The sequence below is a fragment of the Ptychodera flava genome (genome assembly GCF_041260155.1).
Source record: "Ptychodera flava strain L36383 chromosome 23 unlocalized genomic scaffold, AS_Pfla_20210202 Scaffold_23__1_contigs__length_28996876_pilon, whole genome shotgun sequence".
NCBI classification, from domain to species: Eukaryota; Metazoa; Hemichordata; class Enteropneusta; family Ptychoderidae; genus Ptychodera; species Ptychodera flava.
Window position 1 is genome coordinate 12,326,065 of NW_027248277.1, and position 18,739 is coordinate 12,344,803.

The 18,739-nt window shown below is 38.2% G+C and overlaps 1 protein-coding gene across 1 annotated transcript in view; it reads left to right on the top strand.

Moving 5' to 3' along the window:
• The first annotated feature begins 6,216 nt into the window (after nucleotides 1-6,216).
• LOC139124254 (MAM and LDL-receptor class A domain-containing protein 1-like) overlaps nucleotides 6,217-18,739 on the top strand; it is a 67,619-nt gene continuing 55,096 nt past the window's right edge. Inside the window, exon 1 of the mRNA XM_070690394.1 lies at nucleotides 6,217-6,358. Coding sequence (XP_070546495.1) covers nucleotides 6,319-6,358 — 40 coding nt within the window. The 5' untranslated portion in view covers nucleotides 6,217-6,318. The remainder of the gene's footprint in view (nucleotides 6,359-18,739) is intronic.

Here is an 18,739-nt window from a genome sequence, read left to right on the forward strand (position 1 = left end):
AAGAAATTCCTTGAGTTCGAATTTGCGATGTTGACATAACCTATGAAGGGTCTCTTCCACAGGAGTCGTAGTAGAGATACAATAAACTGACTACCGTGGTGTGTCGATGTCGAGCGATGATGTCATCGGGTGCCCTCCAACTTAGATACGAATTATCGATTTCTAAGCGAACGGCCGCCACTATTTGAACCCTGCCTTATATCCATAGGCAACATAATATACATGTAAAACTATGGCGAGGACAACGAAAGTTCACAGATGACTTTGTTATATGTTGTTATGTTCTTTACAACCCTTGGTGAACGATTTCCCGTTGGCATTGACTTTGGTCTTTAGCTGACAAGTTGACGTCAGTTACACTTCTACAATGACCTTACACATCTGCATGCAACGAAAATACGTCAACTACATCAACAACGCTATTTTGGTGCAAGGACTGTGGTTGACCTTTACAACCTGTGACGGCACTACACACATCGGTTTCTTTGTCAAACTTTCTTACCAAACTGAAGAATCTAGAAACTACGCAGACCACGGTAGTAATAAAATTTCAAGGCCAATCATTCACTCACAATTCAGTGACACACATTCTGACCACAGCGGTAGAAATGGAGCAGGGGACCAACATTCGCCTGTCAAATACTGTTGTGCAAACATAAAGTTTTAAATGATGCGAGAATATTATTCTTTCAAGTACTTAAAGGTTCTACTATGTCCCTTTTATTATGACCATGTCTGTTAATTTCTTTCCTATGTGTTAAAAGGATCGCAATGTTAAACTTAAAGTTCCATTAGCTGTATCTTCTGGCGATTTTTCCGTTAGTTTTGATTGAAATGATCACTTGCTCATGTTGAATAGCCTGTCAAATAACAGAGAATTGCATATTATTCGGAAACATTACGTGCCCTACAACTAAATAACATGTGATTTTACAACGAAAATTTCAATTTTTGTCCGGACAGAAATACAAACTCTGTTGACACGCGGATTGCAACGTAGGCATTCTTCTGCACCTGCGCGAGCCATTTACAGCTATTTCAAAATAAATATTCATTACTTATGCCCGGTACTTACGTCGTAGTCCATTGTCCGAGCACGTTGCGTAGCCAGATGTCTGGCAATCCACGACGCGATGTTGTTTTGATCCCGCAATAAACGTGAACTTGTACATCTCGCGTGATCGCGGCGTCACCATATCTGCGTTCTCCCCAGCACGCTGAGCATGCCAGACGTCAACAAACAAGCTCGGAAGGTCAACTCATTTGAACATAAATTAGCAATTTTATGTGGTTATAACATCACTTATCATGTTTGTTTCTTCGTAAAACAAAATTTTGCAACAAATATGAGCCTCCAACATGGAATTTTCCGAGGTAAAAATGGTCAAAAATTACAAATAATGGCCCTTTAAGTCAGAAACACGATCATCTTTAAGTGTGTTTAGTACAGCAAGGTGGGGCATTGAGATTACCTTAACAATTTAGTAAATTCGATGTGGCGACAATTAAAGTCACCCGTGACTTGAAAATCAGCGAACACTACCAAGTCAACTGATGTAGAAAGCGTCTGCTATCCCACAAAATGTAGAACCAAATCAGGAAAAGGTGATATTACTGATAAGCGCTTGCCTTGTCGAGGTTTCTTAAAGTAAAGCTTCGCTTAAATTTAGGGCACGACTTGGGAAAGATAGTGGCGTCGAGGGGCACAAAAAAAGCCATGTTGATTCAACTTTGCTAAAGTGAAAAAAAAAACATAATTAAGTAGCATGGTTTGTACGGTTTCGCACGGGATAAGATACTCGGCACTTCACAGTGTTAGGGGGCCTGATGCCGTTTGTTATATTGAAGGGGGAGAAAGCTGCAATATCTGCTTAAGATATGAAAGGGGGGATGATATACGAGCAATGCCTCCGCTCTTTCAATCCTTAGTAATTGGCCATTTATCTGCGCTGTACACACGTGCTACATTGTAAACGTGGCCTGTATGTCTCCGTGGGCAGTTGTTTGTATCCAATCCCTCCTAGCACTGCGCTTTAAAAATAGCGGACGCCAGACCCGTCTTTACGCGTTCAAAATGTATGTGTCAGTGTTCAAATGTGAACGGCTAGTGTTCATATTGTTACCACTAGTGTTCATATTATTAAAATGATGTTCTAAACCTGAACACGGAGTGTTAACGACCATCTCCTTCAAGTGTGCAAAAACTGAGCATTAGAGAAATTTTACAATACTGTAAAACAATTAACAATCTTTGTGTTTTTTACTTTACTATGGCTATATTAAATTTACTACTGCCTCGCTGTCCGGCAAACGTACACGGACTTTACTGTAAGGAATTTCACACTAAATGAAAAATATTTCCGGTCTACAATTGGTGAAAGCATTTTTTTCTGAAAAAGGAAATCTACTAAATAATTTAACGCGTTTATACGGGTTGAAATTTTGAAAATTTGAAAAGAAAAACTGAAACATTGATAAAGTTTTCATTCTCCAGAAACGAGCATTACGTATGCTTTTGGACTTCCCTTTGATTTTCCGTCAGAAGATTTAATGTCATCTCTTAATGTTATGTCAAGTAGACATTTTATTTTTTACTTTATCGTAATTTTAATGTGTGACTGTATGAGTAAACTTTGTCATCGATATTTATTCAGCTTATTTATTTTCAGCTGCAGCGCCCATGGTCATTAATATAAAGGGTCTGCATGTTGTCAGGGCTGTGATTTTTGAGATTACTTCAAAAGCTATCTTAAGTATTGAATGACTTAGCTACAAATATTAGTCTTCATACCTTCAAATGTAACTTGAAAGATTGTATCAGAAGAAATATGCTCCTGTAGTTTTTCTTTTTGTACGTATTTCTGTGATCTGCAGTTCTTCAGATTGTTTTTTCGGAATGGGGCCGATGAAAATTAGTGTATAGTAACTCGACCGCTCAACAAAAGTGTAATAAAGTTTGCGGTATACACTACGTTTATCCGAAACCTACGTCCGGACACGAGCAAACACAGTCCTTCCATGTTTATGGCAAATTGTGGTCAAAAGGTGCCCTTTTCTTGAGAATACGAAATCTCTTGTTCTTTTAGGTAGCCTGCAGTTGGCTATATGGATATTAAGATAGCTATACGAAAAATGAGCTATCGCTTCTGATACCCAGTGACATCGGTAAATGTTTTACTATATGCTTCTCTGGTACTAAACTTTTCTACGATGACCCCTGTTCTTTATACTTGATTCGGAAAGAGAAAAGTTAATTGATAACATTGCCAATAAACACTGCTGACTTAAACAAGAACAAATCCTACGATTTTTCTTTTCAAAGTCTGATTTTTTCAGAACATTATACTACAAAAGAACATATCAATCACCGTCCCTCCACTGTGGAGGGACGTTGTATCAAATGATATAAGCCACGATCTTTCATGGTCAGCAGGATTTTATAGTTTGCCTTTATTTTTAAAAGTAAAGATAATACAAGAATATGGAATATTTGTTGGACTCTAGGCTATCGTACAGTGTTTAACCCTTTCACCACCGTAGTTTGGCCCTATCCCATTGTTGTCAATGGTGGTAGTGGACATGTTTACAGGGAATTGGGGTTAAACAGATTAAACTAAAACTGATTAATGTGCATCAGCTAGCGTTGCTAACCAACTATTCATTATATCCTAGCGGTTGTCTTCCATCTTTGTGTTTCATATCGATCCCTCTAATTTTAGAAACGGAAGCAAACTTGCATGCACTTTGCGATTAATGCACCTTGCGTTCCAACGTGGTCACTGCCTTTGAGAAAAATATTGCTTGTAAAATGACAATTCCAATGTACCTTCGTCCTTAAGAATGGTACTCAGCACTCCATTCATTTGTTGACCACGAAGCAAAGATTACACTTACAGACAAACAGACAGGCAGACAGACAGACAGACAGACAGACAGACAAACCTGTCAGACAGGCGGACAGACAGACAGACTCTCAGACAGACAAACTGAATGTCAAAGCAGACAGACAGACAGACAGACAGAAAGACAGAAAGACAGACAAAAAGACAGAGAGACACGCGTTTACGGACAGAGAGCGAGAAATGACATAAAATAACTATTCTCTTCATGATGTGATCTACACAAAGTTACTGCAGTGAATGCTGTGCAATATTTTATTATCTGAGTCAAATTTTAAAGTTATTGGGATAGAAAAGGGTTCCCATTCACCAACCATTACGGTCTATATATATTTGCACGAGTTCTGAGCATGGTGATCGGAATTCTTTGTTGCTTAATTATAAGTTAGTTTGCCAAGCAATGCAAGTTGGACAAAGAGACCTATGTATACAGCGTAGCCATAGGTTTTAAAGGGCTATCAACGTGATTGCTCTCGGCATGGTTGTACTATCTTTGAAATTCAATAGGGTCATTGTAAATTCGAAGTGCAGTTGACATCAAGTGAGCTTAAGATCAAAGTTATATCGCCAACAGAAAAATCATTCCAAAAAAGGTTGTGAGGAACATAACAACATATATCCATGTCAACTGCAAACTGTGGGTGTCCTTGCCGTAGTTTTGTATCATGCTGCCTGTGGATGAAAGGCAGGTTATACGTCCGGGCGTCCATTGACTTAGAAACCTTTGATTCGTATCAAAGGTGGAGAGCACCCGATGACATCATCGCGCGACGTCGACAGACCATAGTAGTCAGTTTATTGTATTTCTACCCATTATGTAAGGGTATGACATAACTGTGAACTCCTTTAAAATATGTCGAATGTTGCGGTTAAAGAGGCACTTCCACTGGTAAAAAATTAAAAGCAGATTTTTTAAATGCCAACGGTCGATATTTGACGTTGCGACTGCGCGCGGATCGTGAGATATCGATATCTATTGTCTCCTTATCATACCATCTTTTGCATTGATTGTCAAAATGCGTCATATGTCTCATTAGGAAGACCTCTTACTTCAAAGTCCAAAAAGTGGTGTTTTGTAACTCACAAAAAATAGGACAACATTACAGTGACATTTAGAGGCCATCATTAACCTACTAAACTAAAAATGCGACCGCAATAGTACGGAGACCTATTTCGGGCTAGACAGGCACAACACAGACGACACATCAGCAGTCAGCGTACAATTGAGCTAAGTCTAGAAGGGATAAAATTTCTCGTAACTTCAAAGCCCAAAAAGTGGTGTTTTGTAACTAACAAAAAATATGACATTTTCAAATCAAAGACGTACTTCAAGGATCTATTGTACTGTGCATATCCATGTCACAATGACTCTGTTTGTGTCCGGCTTTAATCCACGTTGACAAAATCATTTTGTATGTATGTATGTATGTATGTATGTATGTATGTATGTATGTATGTATGTATGTATGTATGTATGTATGTATGTATGTATGTATGAACAGAAGCAAGCACGCATTTACATATGCGTGTTGACAAGTGTGGGAATGAAAATGCATTGCAAACGTCATACATATTATATATAATTTTTTGTATCCTAACCTAACCCATCGATGTTCCGTCGTACTGGCCGTGGTCAAGACGTCTGTTTCTATAGCAGTCAGTGTTATAGCACGCCGCAGTGTGTGTATTGTAATGTTTCAGATGTGTATTACAGTACTGTTGTAAGTTCTTACGATAATGCAGATTTGTATTACAGTAGCAGTATTAGTATTAGCACGTCGCAGGAAGTCGTATTTGTTTGGAGTCCTCCGTGTTATGGGATCTAGTGCCATGTCTAGCTTGTCTTGTGTCTAGCGCCCACGACAGAGGAATGCTGGACATGCTCTAAAGATACACTGATGACACTCAATTGACCATTATCTTATCTCTGTTCAAAGGCCAGTCGCTCTCATCTTTGTGTCACCTTCCATAATCATGGGGCAATGGTGAAATATGGCATGTTAAATATGCGAGGAAATGTCATGGCAGTGACATTTTAAATCACTGATGCATGGTTACCTTCAAATCTATACATCTGCAAATCTAGAAGTTTTAAATAGTGTTATAATTTGAAAAAGCCGCTGTGCTTGTTAGACAGTGTGTCTGATATCACCAGCATTTAAAGCACAATGCATTTGATTTGTCCTAAGGTGAACTTTGTGTTCTACCTTGCGTACGAATTTGCATTATCTATGTCCTTATGTGCCGTTGCCATGGTGTGCCAGTCATCCTGTCCCATCCGCCATTGCGTGTTTCATCGCGTGTTTTTGAGGCGGTGCCGACGGGTACCTATCACTAAAGACGGCTCGGTGACTTCGTTTAGCTGGCAAGAATTTCAGAGGATATAGTAGAAATACAGCATTAACCACTTTGCCTCGCCATGGCAAAGCCTATCACCACGCTGCTCATTTTTTGCGCAGGTAAGTAGTTTTGTTCCCTTTTTGTTGCAGAAATATGATTTCCAGTAGCTTTAGTAGTAATAGAGTATAAATGTTTCGGCAAGGGGAGGCTGTGACCCGGTGAAAGCAATGTGTAGTGACAATCTACGAACATTTTCGAAGTTTAATGGGAGAAACATGTAATATTTTGTCGTCATAGCCCTATCAATATGTTGCATATTCTACTTCTTCAGAAAAAATTGCCGCCGAGGACAGCAAGGGTGTCAAATAAAATGTGCTAGCAAATATATGTTTATGAGTGTAGAAGCATGCCAGTCCTTCTGAAACAACGTAAAAAGCACCAAAATATGATGAAGATGCTATGAATTATGTTTTTGTTTCAAAATTGAAAATTTCAACAGAGATGAATAATAGTGTGTGAGTTTACTTTTTAAATGCTCTTTTACCCTTCATTTCTAGTGATTAATTTCTAGGGATTATAACACAAACTTTCAGTCAATTAGAATATTCACGGATGCCTTAAAGGCTGAATTTTGTTTCATAACTAATTTTATTTAAAACAACAGCAATGCAATTGAAATTGATGCCAGAACTTGGGCGTGCGTATATTAAAACACCACACGCCCAATTGAAGAAGATATGGAAATAAGGATAAGCTCGGGTCACTGTCAGGACGCCATGATGACCACTTTTCTTGCATAAATTATCGCTGACGCATATTTTGTCAACACGTGTACGGAGTGCTGTAAAGCTCGAGTTTGAAAGACTTCTGACATGCGCAATACATGTATACTTTGAGGTCATTGTCTACGTGTATGTGAACTCAAAGTCCATGCGGTCGGTCCATCCAGTAACCTTAACATACCGGTGCCATGTCGCACTGCATCTTGTCAGGGGAGGCTGCCCTTTACATGTATTTACATATCGGTCCCCGATCAAAGATTACAGGCAGACCCATTTATCTCTATAAGTGGATGTTTAGAGTATTCTAAAATTACATTGGTAGACATACATCACGCTAGAATCTCTAGGGGAGTTACAAATGTACTATGAGACGTGATAACGTTTGCATAACGTCAGCAAATTATTTTGTCCTATCTGCAATCAAAAAATGCAATAAATGCTCATCCAAATAATAGACAAGTATAAATCATGTGCTTGAAAGACACAAAAACAACATATTTAAAGATAATGTTATTTCAGACAGTCAGATTTTCTAAAGCTCTTTATTTAAGTTTACTATACCTCAAGACATCGTCCGAGTGAATAGCATTGGGGACAGATTTTCGGACTCTCAAAATCTTTACCAATCTTCTCCGATCTACCAATTGTGGGGGCTCTTTTAAAGCTCTTTGAATAAGCAAACTTTTCAAACTTTTCTAGCAAAGTTTTTGAGATTTCACTGTTGATTTTGTACATGTTTGTTGTTGTTCTTTTGTTTGCTGTTTCTTGGGCCTGGTGATTTACTTGCATTGAATGATACCGACTGCTAGAATTGATTTGATGTCATATTTCACGGTCATAGTTTTTTCGAAAATTTTATTTTTTCCCATTGAGTTAACACAGAGATAATGGCCATTTTGAATTTCAAATATAGGTAAATGTAATGTACTTGTAATTAGTTCCTCTTATACCAAACTTTGCACGGTGACCTCTGAATTTTATTATTGACTTGGTAAGAGTATGGTTAAAAGGTTCATTGATGAAAGTTTGAGCAAGTGTTTACACTTTCGAGGCGAGGCGCATATTACTTTAAGGTTGAGTATGCCGAATTCGGGCGCGTGGGCGCGAGTTGTTTGCAGACCCCCTAGCTACCTAAGTTGTATTTGTTTTGGTATGACGTGTTGGCTGTCGCCTGCCGCTCACAGTGTTTAGTCGAGTTTTTCCCCTAAGGACACTATGAATACAGCGGAAGACGGAAAATTTCTTTCAAAGGCCGAGTTCAGAAGACGGCAGAATGTTTCTTTTGTGAATCAGAGTAGAATTTTGTCAGTTTCTGGGGCAATAACTCCAGCGCGCGAGATCAGCTGCAGAGACAATCAGTTCAGCGCGAGGCCACAGTTGCTGATAGTGATACTTAAACTGTCGGCAGTAAGCAAGACATAGACATAATATGGAATGAAGGCATCAGGCTGGTGAATTTGGGAGTTCTTGCTACAGGTCTGAACTCCTGTAACAACTGTAAAAGGCCCCTTCAACTTTCACGGTGTATCGGTGTTGAGGCGGAAGTATTTTGAGCGTGGCCTGTGGATGTGATACTGTCAACAAAGTATATACGAACAAGATACATCGAAAAGCAGACAAGCGTGGAATGAGAGCTTTTGATATCAATAACAAGATAGCAACAGGTATGTTAGTACTTTTATCAGTTAATCTAATCTGTGAAGTGTATATAGGACGTATGTGTCGACACAGGGGGGAGGGGGGTCACGGGTTGCGTGATGTGTTTGTTGCCCTTGACCTTTAAACCGTATGTCGTACCATGGACGTAAATCGCACAGTGCACTACCAAATCAACATTTCGAATGCTTTATCCTTGTTTTGACTAAACGTTAAAATGAGAAGCCTGTAATCATGTTCTGTCATAGATCCACTGAGTGAGAAATGGGACTTTGGACTTTGTTGAACGTTGGATCTGCATTGTATTGTCCCCCTTCACTTATCATCCCTAAATATGTCTAATAATAATAATAATAATAATAATAATAATCATCATCATCTTTATTCGCCAGAAACAACAAAACATTCACAACGTTTGCTTTTTAACTCAAGATGTCGATTTCTTTTGGCTTTTTAGAAATAATATAGGTAACTCAAAAAATATGATTTTTGTTCTCCTTATTCATGTTGTATGCATTCATGTACAAATAATTGTGCTTATCAAGATTTGAGTCATTTTGTGTGTTTTCTTGAGAGTAAAGAACTTTTTACTGCATTATTTCTTATAGCAATGATCGATGCTGGCATTGGAGAAATACATGTGAATGCGTTGTTCACAGCAATGTCACTGCCCCCTCTCCACAATAAAACATTGAAACGCAAAGAAAGGGAATCTGGAGATGCAATATTGAGGGTTGCAAAAAACTCATATCATCAGGCCATACAAGAAGAATGTTCAAAAGCTAAAAAAGCAAGGTAATTATGAAAGCTGATAAAAAAACACTGAGCAAAGTGTACTAATGTACTCTGTTATTGTTTTGGCAACTCATCTTTTTACTATCTCTCAAAAAATAATTGTGTTTCTTTTCCCTTGAAATTAAATTGATATTTTTTTGTAGAAAATGTTGGAAATTGTATCGCCGGTTCTCATTAATTGCTTAAATTTTATAACAAAAATGGTGTGTTTTTTTTTAAATAGAATCTGTGTGTCATTTGATGGAGGCTGACAAAAGAAGGGTAAAGGCAGAGACTATAAAAGTCTATCAGGTTTCAGTGTATACATGTGGTTTAATGGATTATTATGTTATAGAGTGCTCGCTGTAAAGCTTTGCTGTCTTTTGCTTTCAGCTAGATAACATACCTGTATCTTGTATATGAAATGGCACTGCATTTGTTGATAAGCCAAGTTGGATTGAAAAGGAACTTCAGTTGATAGCTAGAAAAACTTAAAAAATGCCCTTAAATCTATGGCCCAAATAAAGGTATTGATCTTCATGTTTGAATAAATTGAAGACCGTGTAGAATTGAAATGTTTTAATGGGTTCTTATATAGCGCACATATCCACAAGTACATGTGATCAAGGCACTTTACAATTATTATTACCCCTGGTCACTGGACCTTGTATGATACTACTCAACTCCCTCGGGAGCAAACAACAGCTCACATGTGCAGCCAATCAGCGCAGCAGAGCTAAGTGCACATACTACAACCACTGTCCTACCAGGCATCTATCATTCCTGGGTGGGGAGAAGCAATGAGGAATAAAGTGCCTTGCTCAAGGACACAACACCATAGACACAATGTAATTTTTCATAATGTCTCAATATTTTTTTTTGCATTTTCAGGCCATGGCACATCGATAGGGAAAGAGACAGGAAACGTTTTAGCATTAGATACCAGGTGTAAACAGTGTAGAGTGTGTGATTACGCAGAAAAGCATAGCAAGGATATTAGGAAACACTAAGCTGTCATAAAAACTGGCAAGGAAGTGCTAAATCAGTGGAAGCAAGTATAGCTGTAGAAACCATCAGAGAGGTAGCAAAACTGGTTGACATAGGGACCGTTACCATGGATGATGACAGTACAACTATAGGGAAGATACAGGCAGATGTTAGACAGGACATAATCAACCATAAAGACAATAACCATCTTAAGAAGGGTTTTGCTGATAATTAAACTCTACAAACTCAAAGAAAACCGCAAGCAGCTTACAACCAAAGTGATAAATTATCTTTAGAAGTGTTTTAGCTATGTCATAACCAAAAATCATGGCAATACTATGGGGCTAATTAGTAACCTGAAGGCCATTGTACACCATGAATTTGGAGATCACGGGGGCTGTGGTGTGAAGTGGTGTCAGTTTCTGAGCAACCCATTACACTACAAACTCAAAAGTCTACTGTATGACAGGGAGTTATGTGGCAGTGATCTGAGTCAGGCTTTAGAGAAGGTCATGCAGACATATATTATGAATGCAGGTGATCTTTTAAGAATAGGGTATTCACAGGGAAATGAAAATATGAATATGGTAATGGCCTCAAAGGCTGCAACAGCCAGACAGTACAGTGGCTCTGACAGTTTAAATTTCCGTGTTGCTGCTGCAGTTGCTCCGAAGACCTTAGGACACACCTATGTTAGTCAGGTTGGTAGGAAATAATGCAGAGACTAGGTTTCTTAATGTTTCAGATAACGCAAGAGGATAGCGCAGAAACGTTTTAAAATATAAAATAGAGAAAATAACAGGAAATATTTTTTTTCTAATTTTCAAGACTCTAATTTACTGATAAATCTTTATAGTGTTTTGTTTTATAAATATCAATATTTAAGCTTTTCTTCTCATAACTATCAACAGGGTAAAATTATTCATGTCAATCAAATCCCATACAAGTTTGTGTTTGTGGCTCTTCAGGTCCACATAGAAAGTATGCTGTCCCCTAGCAAATCTTTCAAGATACATGGGACGAAATTGGATGAAAAACAAAGAGCGGAGAAAGAAAATACCCAGAGTAAAGTAGCAAAGTTGAGAGATTGAAGGTATGTAGACCGGATTTATTTTCAAGTATACCACACAAATTCGGATTTTCACTGCAATTTAATTTAGCAGATTTTATCAATCAGTAAACTAGTGAAATTAGAACCAATTGAAACATAAATGACTTGTAACACATACACACACACTCACACACACACACACAGTGACAGTGTATGACTCTGAGTATACACTCAGTGACATTGTATACACACATTGACAGTGTATACACATAGTGAAAGTATATACACACAATGCAGACACACAGTGACTGTGTATACACACAATGACAGTGTACACACATATTGACAGTGTAGACACAAAGTGTTGACACAGAGTGACTGTGTATACACACAATGACAGTGTATACACATATTGGCAGTGTGTACACACACTATGTAGACACACAGTGACTGTGTATACACACAATAACAGTGTACAAAATGATGATATTGACAGTGTATACACACACAGTGTAGACACAAAAGGGGGGTTTACACGTTTGAGTTAAGTCCCGAGTTGACACCGGAATAAATTTAAACCTGTGTAAGTTTGACGTGTGAACAGACAACACCGAACTAACAAAGAACTAAATTAATTTGGTATCGGAGGGCTGGTCCAGGTTTGGTGCTCCGTACTAAATAATGGCCTATTTACACGTGTGACCAGAACTGAACTAAACGCCAAACTATGTCCTGTCTTCGGGCTTGCGGTCATTACCCACAATTGACGGTGTTCAAGTAAGAAGCTCTCGCGGTCGCGGCAACAATTGGTCACAGGAAGAGATCAGGCTATCAGTCTCAATCAGGAGAGACAAAAACGTCATCCGTATGCTGGATGGCACGTCGAGGGATCGGCAAGTGTATGAAGTCGTCGCTGCCAAGACTAGGGAGAAAGGACTCGGGAGGACAGTGGCACAATACCACAACAAAATCAAACGGTTGCGAGCTCAGTTCAAGTCCGTGTCCGACAACAACCGTCGTAGTGGCAGAGCTAGAAAAACGATGCCATTTTACGATAAGTTGTAGCCAGTAAAGGGAAAGCAACTGGTAGTAAAGGGAAAGCAACTCCACACATCGTTCATGTTTGGGTACACACATATTGACAGTGTATACACACAGTGTAGACACACAGTGAATGTGTATACACACAATGACAGTTTACACAATGATAATATTGACAGTGTATACACACACAGTGTAGACACACAGTGACTGTGTATACACAGTGACAGTGTATACACAGTGGCAGGTATACACTCAGTGTAGACACACAGTGACTGTTTATACACACATTGACAGGGTCTACACACAGTGGCAGTGTATATACACAGTGACAGTGTATATACACACAGTGTAGACACACAATGACTGTGTATTCACACAATGACAGTGTACAAAATGATAATGTATTCATACACGGTGACTGTTTACACATCCTGTACATGAGTCATCATCGTGTACATTGGATTTTCAAAGATACAGGGAACTCTACCTATCGCCTTGCTTTGGTTTATGGGATCATTGTTACATCATATTTATCAATCTCTGTTTTGATATTTAAGGTCCTTGCCTGCGTCCCTGTGTGTGTTCGTGCTTGCGTTCGTCCGTCCGTTCATGCAGACATCTCAGACATGCCTAGGTCAATTTCTTTCAAACTTTGCACAAGGATAGTACCCTACCCCATATAGATGCAAGTCGATTTGTTTCACAATGCGATCAAATTTGGCCGTGTTAGATGACTTTATGATTTACAACTCCATAGACTTCCATGTATAAGGCAGTTCTCAATAGACTCCCATGTATAAGGCCAAGAAGAATTAAAAAAATTAGTTTCTCATCATATTCATATTGCAAAACGGATACGGTGACACAGTTTTAGTCCACACAGATGAAGTCCAGGGAGCTTATAGATTGGGCCATGTCAGTCCGTTCGTCCATCCGTTAGTCCATCAAGCACAAGGCCACTAATTCTCTCCCTGGTTCATTACCCACGAAGATAGTTCAGACGAAAAATAGTGCAGACCTTGAAGTTTTGATATCTGCATGGATGCTTGTTTAGTTTGAACTTTAACATCAAGAATTTTTGTAAAGATATTTTTCTGCCTGAATCAAAATGCAGACTGTTGTGAATAATGGCTGAAGCATTTGGTGGTAATATGAGGAGTTCAAGGGCTAATAGAAATCATAACAATAAGCCTGAATTTTGTCAAAAACACCACTGAGGGCGCTATTTTCATCGCTATCTCAAAATTTCCGTGGACTTCCCACACGAAAAATTAATCAGTTGTCAAGCTGACATTGACCTAACACATGTGAAGAGGATTTGTCCCGCTGAATGTTTTAAAATAGGACAATCGAGCCCAACGCTACTGTGGTGGCCTATGGGAAATTAATTAGTGGTCTTGTGCCTAATTGATGGCCCAAAGGAAGCCCTATAGGGGGATATATTTCAGTAAATATGATGTTCCTTGCAGAAAAATAACAATTTTTTGCACTTTCTATCACTCCGAACATTACTTGGAAATATAAAGGTATGTGGAAAGCACCTCAGACACTAATTTTGATATACTTGGGGGCCCAATACCCAGCTGGTGGCCATATTGGATTCAGTCAGGAATAGGGGTATGGCATAGCTTTTTGTCAATTTCTCTCCTAATTCAACTTAATCTGTCAAACCAGTACTTTTGTTGTTTAGACATACAATTTCTTGCTTTTATATAAAAAATTCGTGCAAATCCATCAATAGCGGTTTCTACAGAGAAATTTATTATTCAAAATTTCCATAAAAAGTCAATGAAAATAGGCCTATCCCCTGAAACCGGGGGTTAACTAGGGGAAGGGATTCTAATTGTAAAATCATTATCTTTTTTGGTAAGAACACAACTAAGCAATTGTAAAAGTATTCTGATACGAGTGTTTGGGACACAGGAATGTGTTTTTATGTCATATGGTGTCATATGGCTTGGAACAGAGGTGACGCAAATTGCTGCAATAGGGCTGATGAATGTATGTCTTGAGGCAGGTGTAGCAATTGAAGTGTAAGGTTAAATTTTCTTTTATTTTAGTATTTGAGTCATATTCACCGGTACTTTCATTGGCGTCAAAATTGTGCACTTTTGTCTATTTAAGGTTTACTATAATGGCAAAAGGCCACTAATTCACTTCCTGGTTCATTACCCACGAAGATAGTTCATGAGAAAAATAGTGCAGACCTTGAAGTTTTGATATCTGCATGGATGCTTGTTTAGTTTGAACTTAAGGGTCAAGAATTTTTGTAAAGATATTTTTTCTGCCTGAATCAAAATGCAGACTGTTGTGAATAATGGCTGAAGCATTTGTTGGTAATATGAGGAGTTCTAGAGCTAATAGAAATCATAACAATAAGCCTGAAATTTTGTCAAAAACACCACTGAGAGTGCTATTTTCATCGCAATCTCAACATTTCCGTGGGCTTGCCCACGGGAAAAATTAATAAGTAGTCAAGCTGACATTGACCTAGCACCTGTTAAGAGGATTTGTGCTGCTGAATGTTTTAAAATAGGAAAATCGAGCTCAACACTACTATGGTGGCCTATGGGAAATTAATAAGTGGTCTTATGCCATCAGTTCACGCAGATATCTCAGATATTTTGACAAAATGTCAAGTGACCTCGGTGACCTTTGACCACGAATATACATATTTGTCCATAACTCAGTAACAACAAGTGCCACACCATTCATGTATGGTAGGATGGGACATCTTATGAAGCCACATGTTGTGCCTCATTAATTATGCGCATATCTTATTTTGAGCGAGCCAATAGAGCTGGATGTCTGATTTTTGGTACATAGGGATAACTTAGCAATACAATTTTTTGACAAAATCTATCGTGACCTTGGTGACCTTTGACCTGAAATATACATAATTGTCTATAACTCAGTAACCAAAGTGGTACACCCTTCATATTTGGTATGATCGGAGACCTTATGACGCCACATACTGTATTTCATTAATTATGCGCATATCTAGTTCTGAGCAAGCCAAAAGAGCTGGATGTCTGATTTTTTGTATATAGGGATAACTATAGGATAGAAGTTTTTTGACATAAATGTCATGTGACCTCGATGACCGTTAACTAAAATATACGTTTATGTCAATAAATAAGTAACCAAAAGTGCTATGTCCTTTATATTTAGTAGGATTGACCTTATGACAACACACGCTTTACCTCATTAATTATGCACATATCTAATTCTGGGCAAGCAAATAGAGCTAGAGGTCTGATTTTTGGCATATAGGGATTAATTAACGATACAATTTCTTTTTTTCAAAGTGTCACGTGACATAGATGACCTTTGACCTTGATTATATATATATATATATGCATAACTCAGCAACAACAAGTTCAATACCCTCTAATTTTGATAGGATGTTAGACCTTTAGTTGTCACATCTTGTTCCTCACTTATTATGCGCACATGTATTTCATGATTGGCCAATACAGCTAGAGGTCTGATCTTTTTTCCCGATTAAGAACCATAACTTAGACATGCCTCATGTGTTTCTATTTGGGAACAACGACATAGACCTATGTGCCCGTAGATCTCAATATATTCACTCCAGTGATACTTCTTAATGACCACATTTTCCCTTCCCCATCAAGACTTATACTCCTATTACTAGTGGGGACTATGTCATTGTCAATGACTTGTTTTAAGTTGAAAGAGAAGAGGACACAAAAGATAGCTGCCATAGAGTTGAGAGAGGGAACAACATATCAGAAGGAAAGCGGTCTCTCTACACCATGCAATGCAGATGAAATACCAAAACCACTGTCCCCCATTACCAACATTTTACTACAATCTGGAAATTACACACCTATCATATTTGATGTTTAATCTACATCTGCATGTATGCTTAATAATATAAATAGAAATATACTTGATAAGGTTCATTTTTGATATGATGTACTGTACTGTACTGTTAAAAAGCTGGGTTCTCCCGAGAAAAAATTATATAATACTGACTGATTTACATAACAATACATGTAATTGTTATGTAATGAGTTTCTATTGTTTAGTAAAAATTAAAGAGTTGAGGTCACTACTGTATATTCCTCTGGGGAGAACACGGTAAAAGATCAAGTCAATCCAACCGGAGCATATCCTGCTTCAATACTTTTTGATCAAAATCATTTTTATTTTGTGTATTGTTAAATATTTTCGGAACTCAAAACTTTGTTCTGAATAATAATTTGCTGTAACAGAACTTTCTTTTTTTTAATGCTACTTTTCAAAATTTTGAGCAGTGACAGTTAAGTTTTGTTTTTGCAAAATGACAATACACTTTGTTGACAAATCATACAAAATCAGTTTCAATGTTCTGTTATCTTTCAGATGCATCAGCAGACATCACACAACTCACAGCTGCGTCTAGTGAACATCAGTGTGAAGAGTATGTCATACCAGATCAGCCAGTTTCTCCGATTGCATCAGAGAAGACAAACCTTACCATGAAAAATGGAAAACTGTGTTATGAAGGAAATCCTGTGCCAGCAGTCACAAAGGCAGTGTGCATGAAGCGTTTGCTTGATTTTAAGCTCCGGTGTCAACGACGCGGAGCTTATCAAATAGGTTGATTTTCCGTCGTCGTCTGTCATCCGTCATCGTCCGTCAACAATTGCCTTCTCCTCTGAAACCGCTTGTCCGATTGCTTTGAAATTTGATACAGTTTTCCTCGGGTTACTTCAGTCAGATTTGTTCAAATCGTCGTGAAATTTGCATATTTGTATTTTTAAGGCAATTTTTGTCATTTTTAGTCCCCAAGGACACCGTCCGGGGGGGGCCTATAGGTTTGGTCATGTCCTTGCGTGCGTCCGTGCGTCCGTTCATACAGATATCTTAGAGATGCCAGGAGCGATTTCATTCATACTTGGTACAGGGATTAATTCATATGTCATACATATACTCCTTGATTTTTTTTGTGATACGATCCAATTTGGTCGCCAGGCGGCCATTTTATTACGATTTTTTCATGTACAGAGCCATAACTCAGACATGTTTCAACCGATTATATTCAAAGTTGGTACAAGGACGTTGACTTATGTCATACATATGCACGTCAATTTGTTTTGTGATACGATCCAATATGGCCGCCGTGCGGCCATTTATTACGATTTTTTCATTTACAGAGCCATAACTCAGACATGTTTCAACCGATTTTTTTTTCAAAGTTGGTACAAGAACATTGACCTATGTCATACATATGCAAGTCAATTTGTTTTCGATAAGATCCAATATGGCCGCCAGGCGGCCATTTTATTACGATTTTTTCATGTAGGGAGCCATTTAACTCAGACATGTTTCAACCCATTTTATTCAAAGTTTATACAAGGACATTGACCAATGTCATAGATATGCACGTCAATGTGTTTTGTGATACAATCAAATATGGCTGCTGTGCGGCCATTTTGTTACGATTTTTTCATGTACAAAGCCATAACTCGGGTATATCTCAACCGATTTTATACAAAGTTGGTACAAGAACATTGACCCATGTCATACATATGCACGTCGATTTGTTTTATGATACAATCCAATAAGGCCACCAGGCGGCCATTTTTTTTACGATTTTTTCATGTACAGAGCCATAACTCGGGCGTATCACAACCGATTTTATACAAGGCTGGTACAAGAACATTGACCTATGTCATACATATGCACGTCGACGTCGATTTGTTTTATGATACAATCCAATATGGCCGCCAGGCGGCCATTTTTTACGATTTGTTCATGTACAGAGCCATGTAACATCAGGCATATCTCAACGATTTTATTCAAAGTTGGTACAAGAACATTGACCTATGTCATACATATGCACGTCGATTTGTTTTATGGTACAATCCAATAAATTAAATTAATTGCCAATTTGCATTTACATGATGAACTTTTGTTTTTAGGGTGAATGTCCAGAAGCACTGCATCAAACTTTATAAAATATGGTACCAGTGATAATCTGTCAGTGTTATGATAGGATGCAAAAATGTTTTGCAACATCCTGTTGATTAATTACTAGTTGACTCATTTAATGACCTTTATGATGGTGGCCTACATTGGTTTTATGTTTTGATCACCATGGAACTCATTCTTGGCCATTGAGTGCCATCTGTATCAAAGGATTTTTTTTATCACAGACCTGATTAATGAAGAGGGATCTATCCTCTCTGACGACT